Raw genomic sequence first — 19,679 nt, 5'->3', positions numbered from 1 at the left:
TATTTTTCTAGATAGAATTAATAAACTAAATACTAATACAATTAGCATTTTAAAATTGAGCATTCGTTTTCTTGCCAATAGGGCTAAAGGGTTTTATCCACCTGTATCATTAAATGGTATATGATAAGCTTGTTATTGCTGCAGATTCTTTGCATCATTTTGTGACATGTAGTCTTTAAAATGCTTAAACATACCCAAACTTTTTCATGTGTCATTTAACTTTGAAAAATGACACACAAAAAGCATAAAGTGTGTCAACATGACTGGCAACTGGTGCTTCTGCTTGCTTATACATAATTCCATTATGCCACATTCGATGTGTACATATCTTATTTGACGACAGCAGCAGAGTAATATAGTTTCACACATTGTGTGGTCATAGATTACGATCACATATAATATAGATCTTTAGAAATCCAGTGTGTCACTGAATACAGACATTGAAAGTGCTACATTCTCCTAAAATGTGATATTTTGACACCAGTTGCACAGTAAAAGGGGAATAACATGTCAACCAAACTGTAATTATGAGGACTGATTTTAGGTAAGTGTTATTAGAAATAGCAAATAAAGCAGTGACATGTTTGAAAAGAATACATTAATATGCATTAGTTTGTATTAGCAAGCTGAGTTTTCACCGCTAATATGTCATGTCTGACACATTGTGAAAAGTGCATTTGGGAAATGCTTTAATGACAACCTGCAGTGAGAACCTTTCATTTTCTGTTTTCAGTTCTGATATTAAAAAAAAATAGCTGATATTGTTTTCATTTTGGGGTTGTTGTTGTTTTTTTTTTAAAATATTTCTGAGTCGTTAATTGGCAGCTACATTATAGTAAGTCTTTGTCTGTAAGGGCCTCTCAGATCTGCTGAACCCCAGGTTGTGTGTAAGTTGTTGAATGGGTTTTTTTTGCACCTCTTTAGAAACAAACCATCATTTCAGTATTTTTTTTTTAAGTTCAAAAACAACGGACTGAAGACAACAAAAGGGGAAGGTTTAACATCATTAACACATAATGTGCACACAAAGTAGTTCAACAATGTAAAAAGAAATCAGCAAGGTTCCCATAAAGATTATGATGGTACTTCACACATCAGCTCCACCACTTTAAGCTTACCACCAACCTTACCTAGTAAATAGTTTCCACTTTGCTTGTTATAACTGTATACAGTTGACACCCTATCATCACATTTCCTTATACTGCTATTTTGCTCCTTTAGTTGTAAATCATCATTGTCTTCTGAAGCTTTCTGATTTGGTTTAATAGACATAACTTGGTAAATAAATCTGCTGTTTTCTTGTTGTTAGCAAATTAGCCTGCCCTACAAATCAAACTGTAATTTGATTTTATAAAATGTACTAGTAGATGAACAGATCACATTTGCAAATGCCCAATGACAACATATTTCCCAGGGACCCCTGTGGGCAATTTAAAATCACCAATTAACCTAACCCCATGCATGTCTGTGGACTGTGGGAGGACGTCAGGGAGAACATGAACTCCACACAGAAAGGCCCCAGGCTTGATTCAAACCCAGAGTCTTCTTGCTGTGCCACAATAGTGCCTGCCACCACACCACAGCAGTATCTAACATTCACACACACTCAGTATCTTGCCCAAGGACACCTCTACACATGGACAGGAGGAGCCAGGGACTGAGCCACCAACCTTCTCATTGGGACGTGACCCACGCCACCACCTGTAGCATTTGTTTAACAGATTTATTACAACACAGCTGCTCTAAATAAATACCAAAATATTTTTTCTCTAATAGCTAATCCACAACAGTAGATTGTAGATTGCAGATTACTCTGTAATCTAAATTATACTTTTAATGTTAAAAGTATAAGTATATTACTTGCATTCCTCAACAGAAAAAATTGGTGTATTAAAACTTAAATTCAGTTTGTTATTTCATGATAATATAATTTTTAGTTTTGAACAAGTATTTTTTGTTGTATATATCATCATCTATTAATAATTAATTTATTTATAATTTATATCTTTTATTTACATATTCTGTGAGGTCTTAATTAGTGAATCATTACTCATTTATTACTGGCAGGGAAGAGAACAGAAAATCTGAGCACTTTAGCACTTGGAAAACATGATGCAATGGGATATTTTGGTGCGCTACTAGATATTTGCAATACTAGATTAGTTGAGAGTGACTCAACATAAACTACCACTACATTTTACTTTATGTTTTGTCCTGCCTGCCTGTGCTCTCTTTTCCTTTTCTCTCCACTTTCTTCTTTTCTCTTTGCCCTCAGCCTCAAACTGGTCACAGCAGATGGCTGCCCCTCCCTGACCCTGGTTTTTGCTGGAGGTTTCTTCCTGTTAAAAGGGAGTTTTATCTTCCCACTATTCCAAAGTGCTTAGCCCTGGGGGGTTGCTTGACTGTTGTTTTTTTCCGCAGAATACTGCAGGGTCTTTGCGTAATAGTATAAAGCTACTTTAACCAACTGTTGCTGTGATATGGTGCCATGTAAAAAAAAAAAAAAAAAAAAAAAAAAAAACTCAATTGAAATGATTGAATTTTAATTTTACCAACAAAATGCAGAGCTGTGCTAAAATAAAATAAAAAGCAAAATCACATTTACGAGCACAGGCAAATTAGTGAAATCAATTAACTGCTTGTTTCAGTAACTTATTGGAATAAAATTCAAACAATAATAAACTACTAATTATACTGAACAGATTAAGATGAATATTTTAAAAGGGGTGTGATATCAAAGGACCAATGTGTCGCCCAGTGTTTCCTATCGCAGCCAACCTCAGACTCTCGCTCTCTGTAGTAGCAGCCTAAAAAAGTCCATATTATTTTTAATTTCTTCCAGCAAAACCGTATACATTGGTTGTTTAATGGTTTCAGCTGGTTCTTCGAAATAACATAAAAAGAAAAAGAATGGATTCTTCAACCTGCAAAGCAGAAAATTAGGTTGACTTTCCACCTGTGCAGCTATTGACAGCTCCTTTAAAACTGTTGCTCAACTACATGAAAGGGAAAAAAATCCCTGTGTTCATACATACTGTGTGCTGCACACAAAGGCATCCTTTTTCTATTGTAATTTCCTTCTGAGAGAACCTATAAGGTCTGCTTTAAAGACATTTTATTGACTTGTCCATGTGGTTTATAGGTTTCTAAATGGCTCCACTTCTCTTTAGAAAAAGAATGGGAATTTAATCACACACCTTTGGCGGGCTTAGTGAGGCAGCTGTGACAGTCAACAACCTCATCATGTCAGGCAGAGACTCAGGAGAGACTGTCCTTGAAACACAAAGAACCTCGGAGGACATTGATTCACTTCAGCCACTGTAGCGCTCATTCACAGTTACAAAGGCCAGTGTTCACTAAACCTTTCAGCACCAACAAGAGACAATAAAACAACATAAATCAATGTGGGTATCAAAATAAGTTAGTCATTAATGCCTCCCACATTTCCAGAGAAAGCTGCCGTCACTACAGCTCCCTGCTCGTGGACAATTTCAGTTCAGGGTAATGATACACTTAATTATTCTGGGTCCTGGCCAGAAATGTTCAAATGGCACAATTTGGTAACAGAATTCCAGTAATATGAGGTTCTTGGTGTGTAATTACACAGATGTTATGAGTGAATCAGGTACTGTATATGGGCTTGCAGTTGATTTGTGCCATCATGTTTCATCCTGCTTTTCATTTTGAGGCAAGGACAAGCCGATACGCCTCAGTTGCTCTTATAATTATTTCTGCTCCTCTCCCTTTTTCCATGCCTAGTGTTTCTGTCATGCTCTCAGTCTTGGCCCAGGCCTGGGTGTCGATCCCTGAGGACATGATGCTGGAATGCCTATCACAGGCGTCTGCAGATGGGTATTGGGAACTGTCTTAGATTCAATAAAATTTTACAAATCAAGGCTGAGGAATTAAATGAAATCTTACAATGTTATCTCTCGGGTCGAATTGGTCACTGAAGTGTGCTGCCCTGATAGACCGATAATGCAAGCCACTTGCTTTTTATCATCCACATGTCATAGATTGCATCTGAGTGCTTATGTGCAGAATGTGTGAATGTTAAAGTGCTTGCAGGCAGTTTATGTCATCCTTCCATTCTTCAGTTCTTCAATCAAATTTGTTTATATAGCAGTGTGGTATTCAGCAGATAGATTATAATCCGCAGGACAATCCTTGTATTCTCCCTGTAATATGCATAAAACAGCAGCACCGTCCCCAGACGCACAAGCTTTAGTCGTTGGCTGCATTCAACAGATAAAGAGGAACAATGGTTCTAATAGGCTGCACAGAGTCTCCACAACCAGTGTTTCGGCAATGCACATTTGTTCTCACAAAGGCTAAATGTATTTTGAGTGGCAGATTAAGAATATTGGTCAGAGGCTCTGCATTGTCAACTCTGAAAAGTGGGGTAAATGTGTGCTTGGATGATAATTCACACATTCTTAAGCTTGACGGCGAACAAAAAAGCAGCTCTGTTCTTGGTTTTGGGAAATGTGTTTCACAGATTGTTAATTATGGGTAGCATAATCTCATTAAGTCCTTTTGCTTTGCGACTCAATTTCTTTTACAAGCATTAGTCATGATTGAGTAGTTTAGAGGTTTAAGTTCCTCTTTTGTCTGAGTTCAAAAAATGTCCGTCTTCATAAGAGCTGTTTTTTGGCCCATTTATATTCCACAAGGAAACCTGATGTCCACAGCACCAGTAGCACAGTTTGCCTGCTTGAGTGTCTGTAATATTAAACTGTCTTGGCTTATAAAAAACATAAACATTCAATGTTGCGATTCTACCAAAAAAAAAAAGGGAATGTAAGATTTACTGCTACCATCTGACTGTAGAATACAATATACCAGCAACCTCTTATACAACCTCTTTTCACCAGTGATGTTTACTTCGTCACGTAACAAATGACACTGTGAAAACAATGTGACAATGTGAGAGGGTCACTCGTAGTGACAAACCTATAGAGAATTGTCCTCTGAATCTGCAGCTTCCCTTTGCTTTACAGAATTTTAGAGTGAGTTTTAACTTTTGCTTTGCTGCCTGGCCTGTAACTTTGTTTTGTTCAACTTTTTTTTTTTTGTTCATCCTTTCTGTGAAGTTTTAGAAAACCTCAGTTAGTGTTTAGCTGATAAAAACAAAAAACAAAAGTGCTTCAAAAGAAACATGGCCAGATGCTTCCCTTAAGACATGGTATAGATCAAAAACAACTAAAAGGAGAGTGAATGTTGGACTTATTGTCTTGTGGCGTCCCCCAAGGCTCTGCATTAGGACCACTGTCATATAAAATTTATGAACTGAACAGTTAAGCACCGAGCTAAAACTGGCTTTATGCTCCATAAAGCTAAAGAGCTGCAGATAATGATTTGCTATGGATTTAGAGTAGCAATCGCTTTTGAATTCTTACACTGTATACATATTCTCATTTGATACAGTGGTACTAATCAGGGTAGAGAGACAGCATAATGAATGACAAAGAAAATACAAGAAATTGCTCTGCTTTAGTATTGTTGGGTCACAGTAAAGCCTTTGATGCTCCAGACGCAGGCAATGTGTCAGTATTTCTGGGTCAACTGCTGGGTTTTTTTCTACTTCTTAATACAGGTATTTTTCAGATGCTGTTCTTAATTCTACCACCTCATCTATCTATCTATCTATCTATCTATCTATCTATCTATCTATCTATCTATCTATCTATCTATCTATCTATCTATCTATCTATCTGTCTGTCTGTCTGTCTGTCTGTCTGTCTGTATAGTAAATGGTTGGCAGCATCCTCTTACAGTAGATCTCTTTGCACGTGTTGCTATATTATTTTAATTTCAAAAGCAGTTTTGAAATTATGTTAATTAGACATAACGGGACATATCTGAGTTTTGCAGCTTGGGAGACTGGGACTGACATTTTTGCTATTTTTGTAATTGAATCAATTTAAGTCATCCGCATTTTGATCTATGTTCTTTAGCCTTTTAACTGGAAGATAACTATTGTAGCTAGATACATGTAACAGTATTAGATTTATTCAAGGAAAGTACAGATACCTCAAATTTTTACCAGTGTAATGTACTTGAGCAAATTCACTCTGTTATATTCCATCACTGCTAACAGCTTACTGCTCATATGTCTGTGAACACTACTTTAAAGATGAACCAGTATAATCAGCCATGAGTGTTTTGTAGAACACACAAACTTTCATCTTATTCAGGTTGCTAAATTCCCACCATGTTACCCTCTTTATATTCAGATGTTTACTGCTTGTGCAGGAGAAAATCTGTTTTTCTAAACATTTGTGAAGTGCGTATGATTTTGATCTACATATATGTAAATCATGGTGATTATGGCCTAGAATAAGCCAGTATTCTTTCAAAGCATCTGATTTTGAGAGTAGGGTACTGCCTTATCTTTGATGATCTGGTATATCTAGTCTCGGTTGGATATAATCTTTGGGGACTCCTTGGACAGGCTGATGTAGCAAGTGGTCCTCTCTCTGCAAGAACATCTCAACGCATCTAATATATCTATGCATAGCCAGATCTGGCTATCGATGTTTATTTTAGACCAGTGATGTCTTGTTAGCAGCTTCATGCACAGGGCTGATGAATAAACTCTTAAGTCTCTGGTATGTGCACGACGTTACCCTCCCTCAGAGTGTAAACAATGTGAAGACAGATTAGTTCTGCTGCTGTGGGTAAAGCAGATTAGCAGAGATTATTAACAAACATGTTGAATTAAACAGACAGTATCACTTATTTCTTTGCAAACATCCCAGCTGTGTGGTTAAGGGTGCAAGTGCTTAAACCGCCATGGTAAAAACACCATGTCTCCCCACGGGAGCAGTCATCACCTTGATTGGACACAGAGCTGCCTGGATTCAATCTTCTTGGTCCCAATTACGGTCAGATTTACTGACATCAGTCACAGTTCATCACAGTGATTATGCTCAAGCTGTTCAGTGAGGAGATGATACAGAGCTTATGGGAACCACCACTAATTGGTGGTCTTCACTCTCTCACTTTCTGTCTACTCATATCTATTCCACTGGGATACATACAGATTTGTCACATCTACACCACATAATCATTTTGGGGTACAACAATTTTATAATAATGTATTCGAGCTTTCCAGTACGCACTGAATGCCTCCACTATCATTCTCATCCCCAAAAAGACTAGTATAGACAGCCTCAGTGACTACAGACCTACAGCACTCACAGCATATAATGTTTAAGTACAACAGAGATCTCCCTCCCTTAACCCCCACCAGTTTGCTTGCAGAGCTAATCAGTCCACAGAGGATGCCATCACCATCATCCTTCACAGAGCGCTGAGCCATCTGGAGAACAGGGAGAGCTACGTGAGGATGCTCTTCGGGGACTACCGCTCAGTGTTTAACACCATAATCCCAGACATCCTCACCACCAAACTGGACCACAGTCAGATCCCCCCTGCCACCTGCTACTGGATCAAAACCTTCCTCACCAACTGGCCTCAATCAGTCCAACTCAGCCCCCCATCACTCAGCACCAGATCTTGCAGGGCTGCATTCTCCACCCTTTCACTGCATGCCAATGCATCCAACCAACGTCATCATCAAGTATGCCGGTGACACCACGGTGGTTGGGTGTATCTCTAATGGAGATTATACAGTGTAGAGGGCAGCGGTAGAGAACTTGTCCTGCTGCTGCTCCTTAAAACAAAACAACTCCAAACCGACTTCAGGAGGCACAGACAGGTGGACAGAGGACGGTTAGAATCTGTCTCTACATTCAGGTTTCTGGGCACCCACATCTCAGCTCATCTCATCTGGACCCACAACAACAACACCCTGGTGAAATCCTCCTGTCTCAGAAAAACGCCTTGCACCCCACCCACCACCTGTTTGATCAGCTGTCCTCTGGTCAGCACCTCAGGTCAATCAGGTCCCACACCTCTAAACTCACAAACAGCTTCTTCCCCTGTGCCATTTGGACTGTCAATAAACACTATCCCCCCACACCACATCCCTGCCCACCCACCGCACTAATCTGAGCCATGGTCTGAGTAACCGCCATCATTCAGGCCACTCACACGCAGACTCTATTCAGATCAAGTCTTTTCTTTGCACTACTTCCAAGCACTTTTCAACTTGTTCTCTATTGTGTGCCTTTCTCTTATTTTTGTATATAACTCTCTTGTTTTGTATATACCCGCAATTCTGATGTACATGTACAATGACAATAGAGGACTATTCTGTTCTATGCTATTCTATTCTACTGATACTGCACTGGTACCATCATTTTCTCCATGGTTTGGCTTCAAATTGTATTTACTCCAGTTTTTGTAGATGTACATGACTGTTAATAATATGCTCTTTCCCCCTTTTAATGTCATGTTCACATTAGTGGAAATTATTCATGTTCAGTATCAAGAAGAAATGTGTCGCTTTGTGAAATATTGTCTTCTTTACTTAGCAGCAAGATAGAGTCATTCTTAACTTTTTAAACTTATGAACAAAAACATGACTTAAAATGACAAAAAACTGGACTAAAGTTACAGAAATAATTTTGGATTTGGAGTATTAGTCAGGTAAACCAGGACAACTGAAAATGTCTCTTTGAGGTCTGGGTAATTGTGATGAAAATTTATTCCTGGTTATCTTCCATTTTACAAACCACAAAATGAATGTGCTGGTGAGAAAATAACAGACAGCGATAGAATGAAAATTATCATGTTACAGATAAAAATATAAATTCATTTTTTTTAAAAACAGAAAATAAATAATAACCCTTAAAAACAAACTCCTCAACAAAGATCAAATTTGTAATTAATTCACGAGAAATCAAAACATATGTAAACCAGAGTATAATATATTTTTAGACGTATGGAAATTAAAGCAATTTTGTGGTCGTATTCGAGTGATCTTATTCAGCTGTCTAATGAGTGAGTCATCGCTTGCTATGGTATAATCAGCATAAGGCAGCAACTGAAGAGGAGCAAATGGAAGCAAATCGAAACAAGCCTTTGTTACATGATCATGACCACTTACTCTTGTCAAACAGAAGGACTTAGAAAGAAAAGCCTGTCTCTGATGCAAGCCTGGCTCAGATATAGTGCTGTTGCTTTCTGCAGTTGAGATAAATAGATGCCCTGCCACTGAGAAAATGCAGTATATACAGTCCAGGCGATGAGCACTCTGCAATGGATACATGCTTTTGATACTTTTCGTTTTTAATACTTCTCTACAATTAATAATCTTACCAGTTTGGCTCATTTGTAATTCTACTGTAGAAAAAAAAATCTTTAAGTGAGTTTAGGTTCTCATCATGCATATTGCAAAGAGTCCACCAGTAAAACAAATACATACCATTAAAACTTGATCAAAGCAAACCAAAGTCAATCGCACTTTCATTGTTGCTACATTTGCCCAAACTGGGTCTGATCAAATGATGCCTAGTTGACTGAAATTATACCAAAATCCAAAAAGAAGGCAAGGCAAGGCAAGTTTATTTATATAGCACAATTCAACAACAAGGTGATTCAAAGTGCTTTACTGAGACATTAAAAAACAAAAACAAATAAAAAGCATGATTTAAAACTGAAAAATGAAAAAAATGAAAAAAATGGAAGGAACAGTAGATAAAATCAGTAGTTGAAATTTACGTTTTGAAATTTAAGCTTAAAAGTAAAACAGTGTGGATTTGGTGTTTTATTCAAATGCAGCTGAGAACAGGTGAGTCTTCAACCTGGATTTAAATAAACTGAGTGTTTCAGCTGATCTGAGGCTTTCTGGGAGTTTGTTCCAGATATATGGAGCATAAAAGCTGAATGCAGCTTCTCCGTGTCTGGTTCTGACTCTGGGAACTGATAAAAAAAACCGGATCCAGATGACCTGAGGGATCTGGAAGGTTCATTTGGCCATAACAAAGGGATTTACTCTGTTTATCAGATTTTTAAGTAACATTACTTTACGCTATAAATTAAAGTATTGATTCACTCACATGAGCAATTTTTGTCCATCCAGAAAGGGAGTCAATATGCACCTTACAGGGACATGATGAGGATGGATCATTTAAGCATACATCTGTAATAATAGCAGTGTTCATTTTTAATGGCTTGCACATGAATCTTGTATTGCATTAGTGCTTGAGGATGAATTCTAAGGGCATAAAATCATGATGTGTGTGTGCAGAGAAAGGTTGACCTATGGAGCGATGGGCTGACCTGTCTTGATTGTCCATATGACAGAAATCTATATGTTCATTGCAGATTCACATTCACACATCTAAAGGTCTGACCTACAGCTTAAATGTGTTATATGCACAATACATTTTTTTGTGTCTGTAAGGACAAGTAAAGCGTTTCATTTCCTCAGCCACACCTGCAAATCCAATCTTATTAAATGCACATTGGGTTCACCACACTTATTTAAAAGTTAATTCTCAAATATTTCCATAACTTCATGCTGAATTTTTATGACTTCACTGAAGCTGTGCTGCAGTGAAACAACTTTTACAGATCCCCATGACACTCAAAGTGTGTTTTACTGTAGACTAGAACATAAAGAATGAATTTTCCTTTCTCCTTTTTAGAGTGAGAAGGATTTCAGGGAAGCTATTTAAGTCAGAAAGTGCAGTCTTCACAACAGACACCTAACTTTTGTTTTTACTGTTGCAAATGTTGTAAACTATTCAAAATAGCTATCTTCCCATTGGGCCGGAGGTCATGACCCAGATTATGGAAAGCGATGCTGTAGAGAACTGAGCCCGAGGCATGAGGATGCCTGATGTTTAATTGAAGTTTAATGGAAAAGATGTGTGTGGCCTCAGGTTTCATGTGATAGGGTTCAGTGCCATCTAGTGGTAATAAGTAACACAGTTTAGTAACACTGAAATGTGGGTGCATGTGGGTTTGGACTTCTTTTCTTACATTATTCAGATATAAGAGTCAGAAAATTTATTATTATTTAACTGATGAAGAAACCAAATGAACTGCTTAAGTTTATAAAGCCATATGGATTGCACTAGAACAGAGGTAGTTCCTTGTAATTTATTAACAAATCCTCAGAGTTACATATGTCACACACTGTAATAATAATAATATACATAATATGAGAATTTACAAAATAACAAATGTGAATCTGCAAGTATTTAAAAGTCTAACTACTCTAAGTCATTTAAGGTATAAAATACATTAACATACTGCATAAAAAGCCTTTGCAATGTCATTTTGTATGCATCCACTGAAATAAAGTCATAGTCATCAAGTTCATTCATCTGTTTCATTCATCGTTCTATCATCCTGGTTCGTTTTTAGTTCTACTGCCTCGTCAGAATTTCTTGTCTCCATTGCTTTGCTCTTCCTGTGCTCCTCATCCAGTTTTTTATAGTTGTAGTAATGCATAATGAAGAAAAATATGCCAGAAACCAGCATGAATACACCGCATGCATAATACATATATTTGTAATCACCAAAATAATCAACCAAAGCTCCTGAAAGAGAACACACATAATCTGTTAGTAACTCCATCTTGGAAATTTCTATACTTTGCTTATGTGTATAATCAAAATCACAATTCAATGAAAAAAAGAAAGAAAAAAAAAACACCACAAACCTGACATTGGAGGTCCCAGAAGCACTGGCCCACACTCAATAATGGTGACAAGTCCAACAGCAGTGGAGAAACGAGGAGCTCCAACAAGGTCCATTAGAACTTCAAAAAGGAGTGCAGAAAGCATCCCAAATGCCAAACCAAAGAAGACAGCATATACAACTAGGCCTGTATAGCCAGATGCCAGTGGGCACATTAGGTGACATATGCCATTGTATGAAACAGCAAAACTGAAAAAATACTGTATTCTTGGCCTAATCCACTTGGTGTTGCCCACGAAGCCAGTTGTCGGTCTAACGAACATGTCCGCCAGAGCAAAAATGGAGAGCAGGAAAGCTGCTGAATATTCATCAATCCCTTGATGTTTGGCATATGGAGCCATGAAAACCACAGGTGCAAAAAAGCCAAAAAACATGACCACATTACCAATTAGATAAATGAGGAAGCCCCTGTGTCTGAAAAGTGAGACATCTATGAATTTCTGCACAAAGCTGTGACCCTTGCTCTCACTTTGATCTTCAGTCTGAAGGTTATCAGAGTGGGTACTGGTGTCTTCAGCAGCAGCGTGTTCCTCAGCTTCATTTTCACACTTTGATGACTCATCTATTGTTTTCCGTTGTATGCTTTTGTTGACTGGTCTCATCAAAGCACCAGCTACACAGCAGTTCAAAACAATGGATCCCAGGATGAGGAAGCTCCCCCTCCAACCAAAAGAATCAAACAGAAACTGATTGAGAGGAGCCAGAGTTGAGAGAATAACTGGACTTCCAGTCATAGCGAGTCCATTGGCAAGAGGCCTTTTGACCTGGAAGTAAGTGCCTATGATCGTCAGGGAGGGCTGCAAGTTGAACGCGAGACCAAAACCTGTTAGAAATTAGGATAAAATTACACACAGTAGTTTATGAATTTATTCCCTTTAGAATATTTTAAATAAAGTGTCTAAAGTATCAGTTAAAAAGTACTTTTAGTCAGTTGAATGCACTTCTTATTATTATCTGTGACATTAGTTTTATATCGGTGATGATTTGTTTACAGAAAAATATACATATATATAACTAGTCCCATGGTATGGACATTTCTTTTCTGTACTTCTCTGGCTGGTGCAGCGCTACTAGATTAAAGATTAGGTTTAAAGTCTGAGAGGTTTGTTTGCTCTCAGTTAGTAAAATGATCATGTGGTCTTGCCTGCACATGTGCATGTGTGGATGTTCTAAATGCACCTGGGTTAACAGGACATTAAGAAAAGGTTTCACCCAAATCTAAACATTGCATTGATGTTGCCGCTTTAAGAAGGGATTATAACTTATATTATATTATATCATAAGGGTCATTGTACTCGTTGCACTGAACGACCAACCCTTGCTTTACACAGGGACATAAACAATCCCTGTGGGTTGATCCTGATAGTAAAAAACTGAATGAGAGTTACAACACAACCACTCCTTCCTTCAGTGTAGTCCAGTTACAACCAGGTGTCATAAAGCAAACATTATAAAGGACAGCAACAGCCATACCAGAAAAATAACACAAAATTGAATTGAACATGTGCACTTTAAGAAAGTGAATTATTTTAAAGGGTAGTTCATTTAATTGTTGGACTAGCCTATCTGACTGTTAACAAAAAAAGGAAACATAATTTACCTCCAATTACTCCAACACAGAGATACAGATGTATTATATTAGTGCCAAGAGAAGCAAGAGCCATGCCAGTGCAAACCATGACCCCGCCAACTATAACCACACGTCTGCTGCCATAGCGATTGACCAGTACACTGCTGACAGGGCCTGCACACAGGAGAGAAATATCTTACATTTTTGGTAACGTTCTGAGGGACAAAATTTGCTTGACAAATCCGGTCATGGGATACGCTGCTTGGGAATGTGCCAATTTTTTTTAATACATTTGTCAATACTTGAAGTATGACGGCCACTAACCTCCTGCATACATAGAAGCAAGCATGACTGAGGACACCCAGGCAATCTCACTGTAGGAAACTGAAAAATATTCCTGAATCTCCTTGAAATAGATGGTGAGGGACTTGGGAAAGGCATACGAGAATCCTATGGAGATGAAAGCGCCGAAGACGACAGCCCAGCCCCAGCCTCCGTCTGGTGGGGTGTAGCCTAGATTGGTTACTGCTGCGGGGGGCATGTTCAATTCGCCGGCTGGAAAGTGGGAACAGCAAAAATAAGTGAACAGAAAATAAACAAGTGCAACTTTTCAAAGAAAGAGTTAGATTCACATATTTTGCATCACATATAAATTTCACAAGACCTCACCTCTGCCCAGTCCTTGAAACTGTATCGCCCAGCCTATGAACTCAGTCCATATGCCACAGTCTTGCACAGGGACAGAGTTCACCCTGCTGTAAGGTCTTTGATCTCATCACGTGTGCTGTCATGAAAAATATGAGTGGCCATACAAAATAGAGCAATAACCCAGCACTAGATATTGATGACAATAAAGCTTCTAGGAAGTGTAATTCAACTCCTAAAATCTGTTTCTTTTAACATTTTACCCTTTCATAGACATACATTCAGTTTTACTGCTGAGGCCCTTTGAACTCATGTAGGCAGTGTTTGTCTACTCCTGTGTGTTTGTGTATTGCGGGTCGGTTGGTCAAAATGACTAAAATATAGTCGTGATAAATACTGATCGCCCACAATGTTTAACAACTGAGTGATTAATTGATTAATGATTATCTTGTTTGTGCGTCATGCTCTTTTGGGAAACCTTTGGGAAAGCTGGGATTTATGTTTTGATGTCACTTTTGGCATAGACTGGCTACCAAGAGCATGCCCCCAATACAATGGCACCCCCCGATGGCAGGGGTCACCCTCAGCAGGGCTAACTGAAAAAAAAATGCTTAGAACACAACCAACAACTTGGTGCCAATCTAACTAGATCACCTGACCTAAGTTGAGGTCAGAGCTGTTTTTACAGTACGTGTGGGAGGGACTTATACAATATTAGGAAGGCTGTCTTAATTTTATGGTTTGTCCATACGCTTTGATTAAGTAAAAGTTAATTAACTGAAAAACTGTGTTTTGTACATGTGGTGAAAAACAGAGTTCTGGCTACAAATTCAATGTCAGCAGTGTTAGGCCATGTGGTTGCTGAATGTAAATGCTGGAAATAATTGGTCTCTATTTTATTTTTCTTAAAATTATGAGTTGTTTAAAATGATGTAGTCACTGGATACTCTTTTAGCTTAGCACACAATCCCTAGTTTTTATGCTTCAGCTCTCTTGAAAAAATTGAAAAAAAATCTGAAAAGGGCTTTGTGAGAAATTACAGGAGAAAATAAACACTCATAAGTGTGCATTATAGATGTTTAGGGATCTTAAAATATGGGCTATGAAACACAGTACTGTATTTTTTCCAACAAAATATTATTATATGTACTTAAGGCTTGTTATGGAATAATTCTTGACCCTACTGCAGATCTCACAATATTTTACGTCCACAGACAAATTAGATCTGTGCAGAAAAAATACAGCTTTTTTTAAATGTGTATTTGCTTCTAAGAACTAATCTCGCAACCTTAGTATTCTATTCAAATTTCCAGCTTTTAGTATCGAAATTAGCAAATTAACCAGTTATGAATTATTGGTTTATCTTTTAGAGGTGCTGTGAGCTCTGTTGTTTTTTTTCTTTCATGAGTTACTTAAAGATGTCTAGACGCTGAGCGATAATGTGCTCCAATTCAACCTCCTCATTAATCAGCTATTCAGACTGCAAACCGCATGTTTTGAAAGAAATACAACAAACACTACATAAAATGCAACTGAGAGGATAATAATTACAATTTATGGATTAGAATTTAAGGAAATTAAACAGTTGACATATCCTCACTAGCCACTTCATTAGGTACGCCTGAGTTGGACCACTTTTTTCTTACAGAACTGCGTGCATAGATCATACATCAGCAAGGTGCTGGAAACATTCTTTTTAGTGTAGATTTTAGTGTATAAACATATGATAGCATCACACAGTTGCAGCAGATATAATGTTGCACAAACATGATGTGAATCTCCGGTTCTACCGCATCCCAAATATGCTCTGTTGGCTTGAGATCTGGAGACTGTGCCAGAGAAACCAGTTTGCTCAGTTGGCACTAAAGGTCTCAAAGAGTGTCAAGTTTGGTAAAGTTGTTCAAACTGTAGCATCCCTTTCCTGTACTTATCTCTCACAACTGGCACCAAGTGTGGTCATCTGCAGCTCTAACCCATCTGCTTCAAGCTTTAACATGTCGAGCATTTAGACATGCTCTTCTCCATGCCTTGGTAGTAATCAGTGGTTATTTGAAATGCTTCATTTTGGCTCAAAGCAGCTCTGGCTTCAACTTCATCAATCAAGTTTTCACTCGGAAAACTGGTGCTCACTGGATATTTCTCTTTTTTTGACCATTCTCTTCATGGTTGTGTGATCCAAGCAGTTTCAGACCAGCCATCTGGATACCTGCTCACTAAAATCTTTTTTCCCCAGTTCTGAAGCCTGTTCAATTGGCTGATTAGATATGTGTAAAAATAAAAAATAAAAAAATCGTGACCTTTTTCGGTCTTGGAATATTGAATATGGGAATGTAAATAAATACTCAGCATTTCTGTTTGTATACGTAAGTCAGAGAACATGGAAATGTTCAGGTTCATATACGTGGCTGCACTTCTCGCACTCCAGTCCACTAGATGGCGATAATAAAACAAACCCTAGATTGCCTCAAAGGGGGAAGAAGAAGTTATTCAAGAGTTATTCAAACGCTTGTATAATACGGTTGTTAGCTGGGGAAAAGTCAGGTTGATTCGAAGTTAGAGCTGTGTAGCCATTTGTAGCTTCAGATGTTTTCAAAAGTGAGAACATGTCTGACTTCGGGTTTAGCCAGATTGCCCAGTTGTGTAAATTCAAGAGTAACATCTGTGCTCTGCAAACATCAGCATCGCACCTTCAGTTCTGAGTCTGGTGTCAGGGTGAGCTGCTCCCACTGTCTCTCTGTTTCTGCTAAACTACATGGCTTTAAAGTTTTAGTTAGCGGGCTGTAAAACGGGTAAACAGTTTTAGGATAATATACTGGTTAATACGTAAACCCTGTAAAGTAACCCGCGTCACTGGTTGAAATGTCTCCAGTTTAGCAGCATTATGCTTGCATTGCGCAAGATCCAGTGATATAAAACCAGGCTTACGATTTCATAAAACTTATTTTACATGTGTAAAACTCCAAATGTAAGACTTGCTTTTGACCTTGTCCTCACTGTGTGGCAGTATCTGTGCCAACTGAGCAAAATTAAAGTTGCACTTTGAACGTTGTCATATTTTAATGTGTCTTGAATATTTTGGTTTTTAAAACCTCAAATATGAATCAAATTCTCAGTGCTATCATATCCAGTAGAGGTCAAGCTATATCCTTAATTATCGCAAATAATTCCGATGTGAAGGAGGAATTCGTCTCTGAGAATAATACATGATGATGATAATAATAAAATAATAATCTGAGAGGGCTTTAAAAACAAACAAACCGAAACTTAAGACAACGCTGTGGCAATACGCAACTCAATTTTTAGTTCATGAAAGTTTTCCTGGGCTAAATTCAAATTATTCAGGATCTTTGATGTAATGTTAGACTGTTAATGAGGTAATCTATTCAAGGTTAACATGTCTTTTTGAAAAAAGATTATGATTTCTCATGTCAGCCACATGTGTTCAGTGTGAACCTGCATTTATTTGTGAAGAGAATGGGGTCCAGCGGTGGACCTGCCCGTCCTGGTGTTCTTTGGTAAACGTCAGTTGAGCTGCAAGGTCAGGCCCTCATGTCATGCACGTGGAGTCTGGTTCTTCTTACAGTTTGATGAAAAGCTGGCACAAGTAGGTCATTCTCAAGGGCTCTGTTCCTCCTCGAAAAAAGGAGCAGTTATCTGTCCTGCTGCTGCGTTGATGCCCTTGTGCAACCCTCTCCAGCTCTTCTTGTGTAACAGCTCGTCTCCTGTATGTCCTCCACACTCCTGTGCTGAGACTGTAAACCATCTTGTGATGGCATGTTAGTATATGGAACTACCTGTGCAACCTGAATGGGCTGCAAGTACCATCTAACGCTACCAGTAGAGACAAGGAAACTAGCAAAAAGGAAAGAGAAATATCAGTCGGGAGCGATATGGGGAGAGCAACGGTCTCACCATTTTCCTGCTTCTCCAATGCAACTGTTGTACTTTCATTTGCACCAAAGCACCAAAGGTTAAATGAATCCACAATGGTTTATGCCTCCTAACAGGATTTATATCCTTCAAGTTTAACTAATTATAGAAAATTAGGGATAAAATATCAGACAGTTCCTCATGTAAATGTCTGCTCTCCACTCTTTTCCAGGTTCTGTATGATGGGCTTTGTCCAATATGCGTGACTGAGATCCGTTTCCTCCAGTTTCTGCAGAGAAACCAGCCTGAGAAAGTACATTTCATTGATATCTCTCTGCCAGGTTATGATGGAACAAAATACAAGGATATCACCTATGAGATGGCCATGAAGGAAATGCACGTGATTGATAAGAAAGACAAGGTAAACTCTCAAGCTCCTGATTTAAATATGGAGTTCAACATAAGTGTGGTATTATGCACCTTCATGCTGTGTGTTGGCAGGTTCACAGCGGAGTCCCAGCATTTGCAGTCATGTATAGTGCCGTAGGCCTTGGCTGGTTGGGTCGCTTTATGATGTGGTCACCTGTGAGACCATTTATGGACAAATCCTATGACATCTTTGCCAGGAACCGCCTAAAGTGGACCGGACGTGGAGAGGAGTGCACCACAGGACGCTGTGAAAAGAAAATACCCTGATGCTCCAGCACTGTTTTATAAGTACTGTAAATACATGAAGAACTGCAAAAAAAATGAAAAAAATGGTTATGTTGGTTATGTAGTTCACCTAAAGTAATTTAAAATAACAACAATGATGCAGAGATAAAATTACGACTGTAAAATAGAGCTGCAAGATGAATATATTCAAAGAAATATTTCTGAATGTACAGGTTTCATTAAATACAGTTTAAAAATCTGTTTTTGACCGATAACAGCATTTTGTCATGATTTTTATTCTTCCTCTGGTGTGTATTCATATCATCAGTCCAGTATTCCTTCTAACAAAATCACTGGGGAGGTGGCAGTCAGACCAAAGATAGTGGCTATGGAAACAGATTTAAAAAAAAAGAAAAAGCTTTGCTGTACATAGAAAGAATCATTCTTGACAGAAAGGATTGTGTGTTCTGTAAAGGACTGTCATGTATTCATCATATACACGGTGCAGAGATAAGACTCAAAGTCACTGAAGCGGAATATGATCAATTTCCTGTCATGCACAGCGGTTCATTCAAAGCCGATTAAGAACCAAACTGTCAAGAATCTGCCACTAGATGTCATTGTAAGTCTGTGAGAGTGAAATTGTTCTTTAGGAAATGTGCTGAATTTTAGCAAACTCTGATCACATCATAGACAGAAGAACAAATACAAGCAGAAATGTCAAATTTAGTGGATTTGTTTAACAAAAAAATCAAATAAAACTATTGAAGCTCGCTGATTATTTATTTATTTTTTGTGACTATTGTTTTGAAAGTAATGTCAGTGTCTGTGTGCTGGGGAGATAACATGTGAGCCCCTCCTCTTATGTAGATGTTTCACCAAAAATAAGCAGGCGTGTAGAACAGCATGTGCTGGTTAAAGATTACATGAGATCCTGCTCTAGGACAAAGGTGTTTATAAAACATTCTGTTGGTTACAGCGTAAATGTCAAATGGAATTTACTTGTATGGCACTTTTTTCTTATTTACTCAATTTGAGCATTCAAAGTGCTTTCTTGCTACAAGCCTCATTCACCCATTCAAACATGCCTAAGCAATTTGCATAAAATTCACAAACACACTCATGCTCCACTGGAGGGCAATTTGGGGTTCAGTATTTTGCCCAAGGATACTTGGACATACACGCCAGGGATCGAACGCTGTAGGTAGGGGACTTGCTTCTGCCTCCTTGGACACAGCTGCAAAGAAGGAACATGACACAAGGTCACATAAGCACATATTTAATTGTTTTTGCTGAATAACACTGGCCCATTTAAACCATA

The 19,679-nt window shown here is 38.2% G+C and overlaps 2 protein-coding genes across 2 annotated transcripts; one reads left to right on the top strand and one right to left on the bottom strand.

Moving 5' to 3' along the window:
• Window positions 1-9,811: 9,811 nt before the first annotated feature.
• slc16a7 (solute carrier family 16 member 7) lies at window positions 9,812-14,012 on the bottom strand. The gene is made up of 5 exons (XM_003438784.5): window positions 13,859-14,012; window positions 13,514-13,744; window positions 13,220-13,363; window positions 11,582-12,442; window positions 9,812-11,459 (listed from the first exon to the last, which is right to left on the bottom strand). Exons 2-5 carry the CDS (start codon window positions 13,728-13,730, stop codon window positions 11,236-11,238), a joined length of 1,446 nt encoding a protein of 481 aa, XP_003438832.1. The 5' UTR covers window positions 13,731-13,744; window positions 13,859-14,012; the 3' UTR covers window positions 9,812-11,235.
• A 2,288-nt stretch (window positions 14,013-16,300) lies between these two features.
• On the top strand, window positions 16,301-19,131 carry LOC100698015 (uncharacterized protein At5g50100, chloroplastic). The gene is made up of 3 exons (XM_003438945.5): window positions 16,301-16,546; window positions 17,937-18,125; window positions 18,206-19,131. Exons 1-3 carry the CDS (start codon window positions 16,418-16,420, stop codon window positions 18,398-18,400), a joined length of 513 nt encoding a protein of 170 aa, XP_003438993.1. The 5' UTR covers window positions 16,301-16,417; the 3' UTR covers window positions 18,401-19,131.
• The last annotated feature ends 548 nt before the right edge of the window (window positions 19,132-19,679 follow it).

This window comes from Oreochromis niloticus, linkage group LG20 (assembly GCF_001858045.2).
Source record: "Oreochromis niloticus isolate F11D_XX linkage group LG20, O_niloticus_UMD_NMBU, whole genome shotgun sequence".
Classification (NCBI taxonomy): domain Eukaryota; kingdom Metazoa; phylum Chordata; class Actinopteri; order Cichliformes; family Cichlidae; genus Oreochromis; species Oreochromis niloticus.
This window is presented reverse-complemented; position numbering and strand designations above follow the sequence as displayed.